Here is a 14356-nt window from a genome sequence, read left to right on the forward strand (position 1 = left end):
GTACTTTCACAAAGGTCTTATTACACAATACTAAATTGTTAGTAATGGCGCCTACACCCTAATATGGGTCCCACATATTTATGAGGAAATTTACCACTGTCAAACACTCACCAGATCTCTATCATGGAATCCGAATTCCTGATCGAAGTTCAACGTCAAAGCTGTCTCTTCCATTATGTTCAAACGATACTCTTTGAACAAAGGTTCTGGTCTTTGGTCGTTTATATCGTTGACTATTATGACAACGTTGGCTGCCGTAGCTGAAGATTCGTTGTCGTATTTATACGCGATTATGGATAATTGAAACACTTCTCTTTGTAATGTGTCCCTGTCTATTGGATCTACGTATAATATGGCGCCGCTACGACCCCCCTCGATGGTGCGAATGTGAAAAAACGTATCTATAACAAAATTTATTTGTTTGATCAAAATCTCAGTTATATCACGGCTCTCCCAACTTTTTAAAAAGATTGATACTTTCTGCTTTTGTGACGGTGGTGCCTGTCAGGGAGGGGCAGCCGTTATAACTGTACTGAGACTGTAGAACTTATATCTCAAGGTGGGTGGCGCATTTACGTTGTAGATGTCTATGGGCTCCAGTAACCACTTAACACCAGGTGGGCTGTGAGCTCCTCCACCCATCGAAATAATAAATAAAAAAATACTGTCCTGCTTACCATTAGACATATTATGTAGATCTCATTTTATAACAAACATAATTGTATTTATTTCAAATGAAAGTCGTGAGCACAGGCTTTGTATGCATTGATTTTGAAATATTGATACTTGTATTATACGAATTGTGCCCTGTCATCAATAAATCGATATGAAACAGATACACCGGCGGTCTTACCGATTTAGGCTTAGTAACTAGTGAAAACTTACTAAACCCATGTTAGTTGGTTTCCAAATTCTTCTTAAAATATATAAGAAGCACTTAAAAAACTACATAGCTACATAACAAAAAAATTACACTTCTCACCTTCTTCTGCTGTTTCCAGTCTGTAGTGGATAGGTTTGTTGATGCCTGTATCTCCGTCGATAGCTCTTACAGGGAAGCTCTGAGCAGTTTTCTCATCGAATTGTTGTACAGCGAAGATCTCTACCCATCGAGGCGGCCGATGTTCCACATTCTCTACTTGGACCATAAGCGTCACAGTGTGAGTGTTTGGGAGAGAGTCCTGTAGGTCAGACATGGATTTAATGCATTAGTAATTCAAAGATCAATTAATTTCCAAGTAATATAGATTTTATAACATAAGTACCCGCCCGCTTCGCTTGGTTTAAGACGGAAGGGGAAGTTAATTTTTTTTTATAAAGAAACTATAATAAAGAAAATGTGTGCGTGTACTAGTGTACACACGTAAGAAGTGAAACTTCTTTATGGCCTTATTTTTCGAAAAATGATCTACATGCAACTTTCTAGAAATTGGTTAAATAAAGTTAAATTAGATAAAGTTTAAACAAAAGGATTTTATTATCATAGACATGAATACAAAAAAGTTAAATTAGATAAAGTTTAAACAAAAGGATTTTATTATCATAGACATGAATACAAAAAAGATGGCGCGTAACGGAAAAATGTGACGCGTAACCGAAAAATGTGACGGTAAATTTTTTTCCAACGCCGATAAGGAAGTTTCACTTCAACAATAAATAATAATGTTAATTTTGAATGCCCAGCGAAGCGTGCGGGTACAGCTAGTCAATAATAAGTTGATAAAAGCTGAAATTTTAAATTTAGCGTTTTTGATCATTAGCGTCTCACAACGATTCTCATCATTAACGCCCCCCCAACTGGTGTAGGGAGTCCAAACCTCACATAAATATTAACCTATCCATTAATTAAATGTATTTTCTGCATGGATACCAAGTTTCAAGTCAATCGGACGCATGTTTCAGTAGTTAAAATGGAACATCCGTAAAAACCACTGTAGATTTATATGTTAGTATAGATTACCAAGTTATGAAGAATTTGTTTAGTCTCTAAATTCCCAATCCCAAATAGCAGAGTATTATTTTGTACTCTTATAGTTTATGCAAAATACTAATGTATTTATCTTATCCGACCCAGGCGACGGAGCAAAGCAAAGCCGCCGTCGCCCAAGACATGTCTTGTCGGATCCCCCGGATCTACTGTCGCAAGCATCAGTCGCCGTACTTGTCGAATTCGTCGATTACGACGAAGAGTTTAACGACCGAACTAGCCGATAGACACAGTCCACTGAGCTTATTGCCGGATTTGCTCAGTGGGTCGCGATTCCGAACCGGTGGTTGATTCAGCGAAGCACTGCTCTTGCTAGGGCTATTGTTCGTAATGCTCTCAGGTTGAGCACGTGAGCTCACCTTCGAGTTCGTACGTAGTTTGAATCCTTAGTCTACTAACGATTTGGTAGAGAGAAAAAATCTAAAAGTTGTATAAGCGAAATATAATAACAATAAAACAAGTATGTTGTTATCGAATTATGTGAATGTTATTCACCATTTATGGTTCCAAGGCGGTTTCGGCAACGGCGACCAAAATGTTCTGTTCAATAACTTTAAAGCTAATGTCCGCGCCTCTCATGCGCTCTAATATGGCTATGGTAGCCTATCTTGTTCTTAAATGTGCGCAAACAGAACACGTAAGCACACCACCCACTAAGTTGTAAATAATGGTGGAAGGCGGTCTATTTTTCAGTTTATTTCGTCTGTCGTCTAGTTCGCGCCTGTCGTTTTCAAAGAGATACACGCCCTGCTGCACCAAGCGTCTCCACTTCAAACGGTTCTGTGCTTGGGCCTCCCAACGAGAGGGGTCAATGTTGCATTTCTTCATATGCCTCTTCTGAACATCCTTATACCTTAAGAATTGGCCGCCACTTTTTCGCTTAAATAGTGAATATTCACCATAATAATTGTATGGGCCCCTAGTTTATCATCAATCTACGATATTTATGATAATGAAACTTACCAAAGCGGTCACAGAGAATATATGTAGTGGATTAGTCTCGAAATTTAACGGTTCATTGATGCCAACGGTCATTGTCATTCGGATCCATTCGCCCGGAATGTTTGCCCCTTGGATGTAGAAGATCTTGTCGTCTCCTCGATCGCTGTCGATCCTAAACTGCATGAACTGGGTGCTGATGCGGCCATCGGCATCAGTTACGACGTACACACACTCAGTCAGACGAGCTTCCCCTAGTTCCTATTAGATGTAGACGAAAATGAAGCTATATAAACAAAAAATCTTAAATAATGTAGAAAAGTAGAAGTCATATCGTGTGATGCGACTTTTTTATTGCTTAGATGGGTGGACGAACTCACAGCCCACCTGGTGTTAAGTGGTTGCTGGTGCCCATAGACAACTACAACGTAAATGCGCCACCCACCTTGAGGTATAAGTTATAAGGTCTCAGTATAGTTACAACGGCTGTCCCACCCTTCAAACCGAAACGCATTACCACTTCACGGCAGAAATAGGCGGGGTGGTGGTACCTTCCCGTGCGGACTCATAAGAGGTCCTACCACCAGTAAGTAAGTAAGACTACGTCCGTGTTGAATTTCGCCTCCAGGTAATGTCTAATATTTTACTTAATTCATCTGCACGAATGACTCCCACGATGAAGGAACATATCGTGCTATAAAATATCAGATATCAGAAAAGCATTAGAAAAAATAACAGTTATAGTCCGGCCACTGCAGGAATGCGGTTTTGACGGGTCATTATAGAAAATGGTGGCTTTGACGTGACGTTGAATTTAGGAATTAAAAAGAAGTTTTGTTATTTTTTTAATGGACTAAATGGAATCATGGCATCCGGTAACATAGCAATTCAATCAGCTAATCCAAATTTTTTTTAAATAAATTTGTCTTTTATTTATTTATTTAATTAATTAGTTAGTTTAGTTAGTTAATAGGGAACGAATGGTGAACATTGAAAAATAAATCGTTAGGATAACTTAGGTAATTGTAATTTTACGCTAGATTTGATGTTGGATTGATTGCATTTTATTGGCAACCGTATACTATAAGTCTCTAAAGTTGTTATCAATATCCGACCTTATGTCGTATGTATAAGCTTACATAAGCACATGTTCCGAATAACAACATTCGGATAGTTAATTAATAGCCGGCTCGTTAGAAAATCTCTTCAAAGTCACGCGAATTAAATGTACAATAAAACTCACGTCAACTTGACACGGTTCAAGTGCTTGAATAATCGGTGCATTGTCGTCAATATTGACAATCAGCAGTGAAACACCCGCAACCAATGTCTCCCCATCTATCCTGATGTTGAACACATACTGCTGCATTCCAGGAGTTTCGTAATCTTGTCTGGAACAAGAATAAATTTTAATAAATTTGAATTAAGAATAGTGTAAGAAAAAGTGATTTTATTGTAAAAAAAAGCGTGGGGTGCATGGTATAAGTAGTTATAAATATTTTATGAACCGATATGAGTAGAAGGGTTATTTTGAATATATATCCTAAAAAGCACCCCACGCTTTTTTATAATACAATAAAATCATTTTTTCGTACACTATTTTTAATTCGAATGTATTAAAATTGTTTTTTCTATTTTTTTAATTTTCTATAAAAGCGTATTTTGTTAGTTTTTTTAAACTATTATTTATTTTTCATTTTTTAGTTGAATTTCAATGTTTTTAATATTGAATTGTCATCGGTCCCTATTAAGCATACCAAATTTCGAGTTAATCCGACGTTTTGAAGGGGGTCAAAATCATGTTCTAAGATTCCGTTACAAATATACCTATATATACGTCTGAAGCTAATAAAAGCGAATTAAAAATTAAGTGATTTAGTTGATTTTAACGCGCTCGGCCCCAGTTTATCGTGACCTCAAAAACTGTAAATTGGAATGTTGGACTAGAATGAAATCTCTGAAAAATCGGAGTGCACATTTCCTAAAACGAACGCCGATTGGAAGTGTTGGTGTTTCTTAATAAGCGGCCTTAAAAGTATTGATTGATTCGCACAAAAAGTTATTGATGCGCGTAATTTAAATACAAATAAAATTCCGGTGACGTGTGAGGGCGTATTCTTGTCAAGTTTTCTATGTTCTATTTAATGTAGGCACTCATCTTTTTTCGTCAAAATCGGTTCGTTGGTTGTAGCATGATAACACATGATAACAAAACAAACAGACAGAGCTACTTTCGTATTGATTATACAATTTAAATGTGGGTATTGACGGAGTCCACTGTCCATTTGGAAAAATTTCAATTTCAAAAGGAAAGGAAAGGAATTTTTATATTAAACTCTCATTTTTTCGTCAAAATCGGTTCGGTGGTTGTAGCATGATAACACATGATAACAAAACAAACAGACAGAGTTACTTTCGTATTTATTATACAATTTAAATGTGGGTATTGATGAAGTCCATTGTCCATTTGGAAAATTTTCAATTTCAAATGGAAAGGAAAGGAATTTTTATATTAAAAGTCTGTATTCTCAACAACTTCAGAAATAGCCACGAACCCCACGGACATTTCTACTTCCGTCAAAAATTAGATGGGTGAACGAGCTCACATCCCACCTTGTGTTAAGTGGTTACTGGAGCCCATAGACATCTACAACGTAAATGCACCACCCACCTTGAGCTATAAGTTCTAAGGTCTCAAGTATAGTTACACTTAAGTATAGCTGCATAGCCACTTGATATTCAGAGGGCACATCACTGAAGACTCCTTCAAACGTTTCAGCTAGTGTATGGATACGAACCTCTGAGTAATAATAAGGTGCCATTCTCCATTACTATCTGGTATCCTGCGGATAACGGGCACGAGTAGATTGAAAGAACCAGACAGAAATGCTGGCTCAATGTATGGTACATTTGGACCTGCAAATAGAACAATTGTGTAATTTATCAAGTCTGTAACAACATTTTTTTTATGTTACTGATTTCTAATATTCAAGGTTTGAGAACGTATTTTCTCTGTGTACTGTGAATAGTGATTGTTGTTAACGTATTCGCTCACAGGATTATCTTGCATTGCCTTATTTCATTCTTTAAGGGCTAGGCAGACAATTCCAGTCTCGAGATCTATTGTATCATTCCCTTGCGTTGTATTTTTCATCTCCAAATACTGGTTTGAAGTTTATTAAAACGTTTGCAAATAAGACTATTTATTTGTCCGGATTTCCACTGTCCAAGATGTTCACTTGTATCCTTGCTAGACCAGCTCACTCATAATGAAAGAGATGGTCAGACTTTGCTTTTTGCACATAAATGTTTGCTTGTTCACGACGTCATGCGTCAGTCAAGTTCTTTTTATATAAGCCCACAATAAAGTGCCTGATCTGTCATTCAAAAAATCTTTTGACTCTTTCTGCATCAAAACACAAATTCACGTGTACATTTTAACGAAAATCTTCAGCAAGATAAGCTATTATCAATACGTGGACCATAGGAAAGCCGCTGTATACTGCTGACTATTCTCCTCATACCTCAGTTTTACAAGATATGTCATAGCGCTCTTGAAACAATATATTCCAAAGCGGGATGGTACAAGGCAAAAACGATCTTTGATAACTCACTGTGAATCAACGCAGCGGTTCTAGTTAGTATTTTTTTTTGTATTGCTTAGATGTGTGGACGAGTTCACAGCCCACTTGGTGTTAAATGGTTACTGGAGCCCATAGACATTTACAACGTAAATGCGCTACCCACTTTGAGATATAAGTTCTGAGGTCTCAGTATAGTTACAACGGCTGCCCCACCCTTCAAGCCGAAACGCATTACTGCTTCACGTCAGAAATAGGCGGGGTGGTGGTACCTACCCGTGCGGACTCACATGAGGTCCTACCACCAGTAATGTATAGTATAGATGAGCTCTGCTCCGGGGGCGTGCAATGCGATGGAAAATACGAGACGACAGGAATTTCACCAGATGTCTTACGGTGTGTTGCGAGAAACATATAATGTGATCCAACGGTTCATCATCAGGTTGATTATGAGGTCCATTTCGACTAATAAATATAGTTTAAATGTTCATGAGTGGTACACAAATGCATAAATGACCTATAAGGCCGTAATACGACGATACTGCGAAAGTCTAAAACTATATTTACTAACTGGTGGTAGGACCTCGTGTGAGTCCGCGCGGGTAGGTACCACCACCACCCTGCCTATTTCTGCCGTGAAGCAGTAATGCGTTTCGGTTTTAAGGGTGGGGCAGCCATTGTGACTAAACCTGAGACCTTAGAACTTATATCTCAAGGTGGGTGGCGCATTTACGTTTTAGATGTCTACGGGCTCCAGTAACCACTTAACACCGGATAGGCTGTGAGCTCGTCCACCCATATAAGCAATAAACAAAAATCGAAATTTGAATACAAAGAAAACTTCGAAATGTTATACCGCGGTAATTGAGTTTGGCGATGGGTACTTCTCCTTCTATCTCTTCTTCCATGTAAATAATCTGAGTTCCGTAGGTAGGTGTAATCGCGTGGTAACCGTCCATGCAGACATCTTCGCGGTCTGCCGCCGGTATTAGTGGTCTTTGACTCCAGGTTTGACCTGAAAATAGGAATAAAGCTTAAAATAAATTAAAAAAAGACTTTAAAACACCAATATGAATTGATTCACGGGGAATCGATGAAGCAGCGATAAGCAGTTGACATTAATCGTTACCTTAATACAATAATTCTTTAATGTTCTGAAAATAATTATTCCAAATTTTGAATTTTAAAACAAACATGTAAAAGCTACAATATCATATAATAGTTGGCATCAAAATGATTTGTAACCAAAATATTTCTGTATTCCTGTAATGTAATATATAATATTAATATAATTATAATTATTTCTACATGATCTATAAGATTTATTTTATCTCAATTCCATTATGCAATAATGGGATAAATTACTGTTATCTGTAGAATGACCCAAATTGTATCTCTTTATTTTAAGGAAAAAAACATCAAGTAAAAATAAAAATAAATCATTATAAATTAATTTAGAAATTACTTCTTAAGATCTTACCTTCGAAGTCTAGTTCAGGCAGATCCGGCCTTGGTGGTCTGGGTATGGCAACCATGAAGCCGCATCTTTCTGGAATTTTATCAGTACAAGATAATAGGAGTCCGGGTGATTCCGTGCTCGGTAATGCAGATGATGTTTCGGCCTATTCAAGTCACCCCTGTTATGTGCGTGTACTGATTTGATGATTGTAATATTTATGTGACGTACGTCCATTTATTAATCTATATACTAATATATAAATCTACAGTGATTTTTACGGATGTTCCGTTATAACTACTGAACCGTGCATCCGATTGACTTGAAACTTGCTATCCATGTAGAAAATACATGTACTTAATGGATAGGCTAATATTTATTTGAGTGTTGGACTCCCTAATGATAATGACAATAAATAATAATGTTAATTTTAAATGCCCAGCGAAGCGGGCGAGTACGGCTACTATTATATAATAGTATATTTTAATATATGATAATCATATATTTATAAATTAACAAGCTTCTTCTTCGTCATGGGTTTGGTGAACCTGCATTTCGAACTTATCGAGGGGTGAAAGGTTTGAACGACATTTCGCTTAATACGCCATATTTATCTTTATAATTAAATATGCGTTTTATTTGGTATTAGCATCAACAGTTCAATGTTTTTATTGGAGCTTCAATTGAGTTTATTCCTTTGAAGTAGCACAAGAAGTTTTAAATGGCTCTCCTGTAAAGTTGCAAAAATGTAATCTGTCGTGATAGTAAAAGTCTTGACTACTTGAAAGCGTCTGTGAATGTCTAGTTGACCTCGAAACTTTTGGATTCTGTGCGTTTTAAAATTTTGGTAGTTCTTGGAAAATTGAATTGATTTGGTTAAAGAGTTACTGAAGGCAACAATGAAACTCAGGTTTATTAATTTTATTGCATTGTGCCGTGGACGGCAGGCACAGCGCAAGAAAAAAACAATTGTTAGTTGCTTCAGATATCCGCGTCACTTGACACCAGCAATCTCTTACTAAAGTAATTTATATAGGAAACTTATTATGGGCGTACGATAATCGAAATAGATCTCACCTTGAGCCAATACAGTTTCTGCATAGATTAGAAGTAGTGTAGCTAGAATTCGAACGTCAACTCCCATCTTGCATGTTCCTTTGTTGTTGTTACTGAAGAAAAGTAAATCTATGGTAAATTAGGGGTTATTTTGGCGCAGTAGGGCAGACACGTATTGTTGATGCTGTAGATGAGTCCAGGACCTGGAGTTACCCGATTAGCGGAGTCCGTAGACATCTCAACGTGAATGTTCTTCGAGACAGAACGTCTATATTTTAGTTGTTAAGTTTTTATTACATAGACAGTTGAATGAATTTACGATTCGCCGTCTATGCTAGAGTCAATGGACATTGCAACGTGTTTATCGGAGGTGACATGAGGCATGAGGCAATTGTATGTCTATCCCACTCTCGCAACTGGAACGCATGACTGCTTCATGGCAGAATAATTTAATTTCGTTAATATCCCCACGCATCTTGAGGTCTTAACACGTTGAACGCTATAAGAAAAATCGAGTATTTTCATTCAGGCCCTGGTGCTCCGTGCACCCGTGAACCTTTTAAAATATCTAAACTAGACGGTAAAAGTCGCTAATTTTTATTTTTAAATTACCGCATTTTATTAAATTTTAGAATCAAAATAGCGGTAAGAATCACATGTTGATCAAAATTACTGATTCCCTGATTTTGGTTTGGCCCGAAGGGTATCATACGCTAGCCCGGTCACCGTCCTCGCCGAACCCGTCGCTTGCGACGAAGGGCTCGACGAGTAAATTAACCCATAGACACAGCCCACTGAGTTTCTCGCCGGATCTTCTCAGTGGGTCGCGTTTCCGATCCAGTGGTAGATTCTGCGAACCACTGCTCTTGCTAGGGCCAGTGTTAGTAACACTCCAGTTTGATCCCCGTGAGCTCACCTACATGTCGAGGAGAAGCTGAAATAGCCTCTCAAGGCTATCAGCATATGTATGAAAAAAAAGTATGTTAGGCCCACCGGTGGATCGTAAAGTGTATAACGTGTTAAATTTATAAGGAAATGGCAAAAGGAGACCGGAATACATTACGGCTTGGCGTTAGAAATGGCCTCACGAGGCACTTTTGCTAGGATGTAGCGTATGCTTCGCCGTGGAAGACATTGTGAACATCTGTTAAGTACTAAGTATCTACATTTAAAGAATTGGCAAATGCTCGCGCGATTTAAAATTAGTATAGTCACTACGAGTACATTAAATGTCTTATCCGTCAGGCCACGATGTCTTTAGTGTGGTATCCTATGTGTACGCTGCTATGATACGTCTTATAACCATTATTATATTTATACTAGGTATGCAATAGACACAGATACTTTAGTTTATCTATAATATTATTTCTTTGTCTTTATCCTTTTAGTAGAGCATGTCGTGAAGTCACCCTACCCATGGATCAATACTAGAGGCACCGGAGCCTCACCTCTGATTTCCATAAAATATGAAAAATCCAAATAAACACGATAAGGCGCTATGTGTATTTTAAGAGAAATATTTTATTAGAAAGCAAATTCTAGAATTTCCATGCGTGACGAACTTAATTCAAAATACCGTTTTATATGTTTCATTAATAAACAACTTCACTTGAAGCGATTTCCTTCAAACATTATCTATCCTTTTTTTGGATGTGGCTAAAACATTTTTAATCTTATCGCACGAATAAAAGAAAACAACTACTATTGTTTACAACTTGACTGCTTTTTTTTCACAAATATTAATCATCAAAAACATATTTCATATACGCATACTCCCGTTTTAGTTGAAATATTTTTTTATGTTTTTATTATCGTAGGTAGTTTACCGTCGGCCATATTAATTTTATCTTACAACAAAAAAGTACCTTAAATAAATATCTGAATTCGATAATCCTTTCTTAATAAAGATTGCGTTTCTATTAAAGAATTTCGTATCAAGGATTTTAAAGTTAATCATAAGTGTGCAATCAATGTGAATAATATGTAAAGGCAAAGTCGTATTTTAATTTCGAAAAATGGCTCAATGGAGCTTGGGGTGCCACCGGTCAGGTTTAGCGATCAGTTGCTAAGGGTGGTCGGCAAGACATGGATTAGGAGAGCTGAAAACCAGGATCTATGGTTAATATAGAGAAGCTTAACACTGGTGATAGGACCTCTTGTGAGCCGGCACGGGTACTTACCACCACCCTGCCTATTTCTGCCGCGAAGTATTAATGCGTTTCGGTTTGAAGGGTGGGGCAGCCGTTGTAACTATACTTGAGACCTTAGAACTTATATCTCAAGGTGGGTGGCTCATTTATGTCGTACCTAGATGTTTATGAGCTCCGGTTACCACTTAACACCAGGTGTTCTGTGAGCTCGTCCACCCATCTAAGCAATAAAAAAAAGCCCATGTCCAGCAGTGGATCACGGCTGGTGATGAAATGACCCAGTGAGCAAAAGATCATTACAATTCATAGTGGGTAGTTATCATAGAACACAAGATATTTAACAGACACCTCAATCCCGCAAAGACATTTGCAAGATAAGTTTGTGTAAATACAAATTCCAAAAAATAACATTTGGGCCATCAGTTCAGCGAGCAATTTCGCCCATTCGCTAGAATCTTCCCTATGTCGTTAATTTTCAGGGAGTATTGGCACCACTTTGGAATATCTTGGTACGGTAGTAGGATCGAGTATTGAAGACCGCTTTGGAATGGTGTTGTAATAGGGCCCGTCTACCGAGAACAGCTTTGTTATGAAGCAATAAAGTCTTCCGACTCGTGTTTCGATGTGGATAATCATATTCATGTTGTGATGGAATGACTCATTCCTCAAAGTGGATTGCGCTGTGTACAAATAACCACGGCTAGTGTATACAGCGTCAGTGAAGCTTAATTAAATTAGCGAATTTGTTGTTTGATAAAAATCTATCATATAAATGCGTTTTTAGATTTAGAAATGTGGTAGGACCTTTTGTAAGCCCGCACGGATAGGTACGACCATTCTGCCCTTTTCTGCCGTGAAGCAGTAGTGCGTTTCTGTCTTAAAGGTGGGACAGCCGTTATGCATATATAACTGAGACTTCATCACCCTATGGATTAACCCTTTAACCGCCATGTAGTACAACGATGCCTTACGTGGCGCACTGAAGTACTGTTACTAAGCGTCTAACTATTTTAATTGCCTAGCTTTGCCTTCTTTTGTTTGTTAATGTACTTTTTAATTATTTTGGTCTCTTAGAAAGAGATTATTTCTTTGTATCTTCGAATACGTCTTTTCCAGAGTCTACTAGATATTCCGGCGCCTTAGTTACAGGAATCGAGATAATTACTTCAGTGCGCCACGCATGGCATCGGTGGTTTACATGGCAGTTGAAGGGTTAAACGCGTTAGTTTGAATACGGATAACTAAGAATGTACTATCAAGGGCATTACTTCTTATATGCACCCTTGTTACTCCACGAATAGCGTAATGGCAAAATATAATAACAAAACGAATGTATTTTTTTTTCAATTTTGTTTGTACACCCGCCCATTGAAAAAACAACTTATCATTATTAATCTTTCTCACATCTTCATTTATTTACAAGCGATAATCTCGGGTCATTTCCTGTTTGCGAAACATTTGATCATCAATACACATTGATAATTATTTCTATTGGCAGCTAAGCCATCAATAAACAAACCAACGAAGGCCTAGCCCTTTTGTTCTCTCGGTAGGGCAGCGGCTTGGCTCTGCCCTTGGCATTGCTGAAGTTTATGGGCGACGGTAACCACTCACCATCAGGTGGGCCGTATGCTCGTCTACCTACAGGATAATAAAAAAAAAAACTTGCTAGTTTGTAGCTGATTCTGTTTGTATATTAAAAATGACTTGAAAGTTAAATAAGAGAACTTTGTTTTATGACTTCATTTGCACCTCTCATATCCCCTACAGGAGACGATTAAAGACACTTTGCACTGAACTTTAAGCTTTCTATTATTAACCTGAACGTATTTATGTTTTTAAAACCTTTTCTTTACTAATCACTACGTTAAAATTAAATAACATTACCAATTATTATTGATTCACAAAATAAATATTTTCACACTACACGATTCATATAAATTACACGCACAGCTTTAGAAGATTTTGTATATACTTTTTGTTTTTTTGTTTTTTTTGAAAACGTTAAACCACAATCAACGTATGTCCAGCGCTTAGTGCTGTGTGTAGTTTTTCGGTGACAAACCCACTGATAACGATTAGATCGGCTCGCAACGATAACATGTAATTATTAATAATTTGTTTTATCGATTAAGTGATACATTTGTCTTGATAATTTAAAAAGATAAATGAACAGTTCGTAATGCCTAAATGCTTTTCAGCGGTTAATAATAATGGATAAAGATAATAGCTAGTGGGAGAGATGGATTTGTTCAGTTTTTGGTAAGTCGAAGGCTACTTAGTGCAGTAAAAGCTCCATCCAGGGTTACGTACTAAATTTTCTGATTACCTATCTAAGTTTTGTTCACAAATTACCTCTAAAGTAAAAGTGCGAATTCTGGTTTTTTTATTGCTTAAATGGATGGACGATCTCACAGCCCACCTGGTGTTAAGTGGTTACTGGAACCCATAGACATTTACAACGTAAATGCGCCACCCACCTTGAGATATAAGTTCTAAGATCTTAGTATAGTTACAACGGCTGCCCCACCCTTCAAATCGAAACGCTGCTTACTGCTTCACGGAAGAAATAGGCAGAAATAGGTTTAGTTACGATTTTCCTTTTAATTATAAAAGACAATTTCTATTTTGTATGTTACAACGCACAGGAAATGCTTCGGAGTCAAGAAAACGCAGGATTAAAGGTGCTAAATTAAAAATATGACACTTATTTACAAACGTATTTTAGATCAACACTGCGTTTCCGGGTAGGGGACATTAACTCAACTCCGGCGATCGCTGGTGGTGTGATTTTGAGAACAAGAAAGCATTTGTCACACTGCAAATTTTTTAACAAAAACTGAATATACAAGCTAAAAGTTTTTTTTAACTTACATCATTATTTACTTATATTTTAATAGCTAAAAATAAAACTTGTTAATGATAAAGTAATTAGGCTATTGTCTCGGCATGCTGCGTCGCTGCATTCTAGAAAAGAATATTAATGATTACTAAATATGTTTATATACTAATGGGTAGCATTCATTGACAGAAGTTTTCTCTGGAGTAACTACAATTGCATCAAGATTCATCACAATAGGATAAATGGTTTAGTCAGCGCATAGAGGACAAACATTTTCATTTTAATTCGCCCTCTTGCGGATAACATTTTGAAAAAGATTGATATACTTGTATATTTATTACTAAA

General features: G+C 37.2%; 1 protein-coding gene across 1 annotated transcript in view; it reads right to left on the reverse strand.

Moving 5' to 3' along the window:
* Btr175 (cadherin-like membrane protein) overlaps window positions 1-13139 on the reverse strand; it is a 44487-nt gene extending 31348 nt beyond the window's left edge. Inside the window, 9 exon segments of the mRNA NM_001044217.1 lie at window positions 112-401; window positions 983-1181; window positions 2951-3187; window positions 4170-4317; window positions 5725-5842; window positions 7364-7522; window positions 7988-8056; window positions 9041-9132; window positions 13057-13139. Of these exon segments, the coding sequence (NP_001037682.1) occupies window positions 112-401; window positions 983-1181; window positions 2951-3187; window positions 4170-4317; window positions 5725-5842; window positions 7364-7522; window positions 7988-8056; window positions 9041-9107 (1287 nt within the window). The 5' untranslated portion in view covers window positions 9108-9132; window positions 13057-13139.
* Between the last annotated feature and the right edge of the window lie 1217 nt (window positions 13140-14356).

Source organism: Bombyx mori, chromosome 6 (assembly GCF_030269925.1).
Source record: "Bombyx mori chromosome 6, ASM3026992v2".
Taxonomy (NCBI): domain Eukaryota; kingdom Metazoa; phylum Arthropoda; class Insecta; order Lepidoptera; family Bombycidae; genus Bombyx; species Bombyx mori.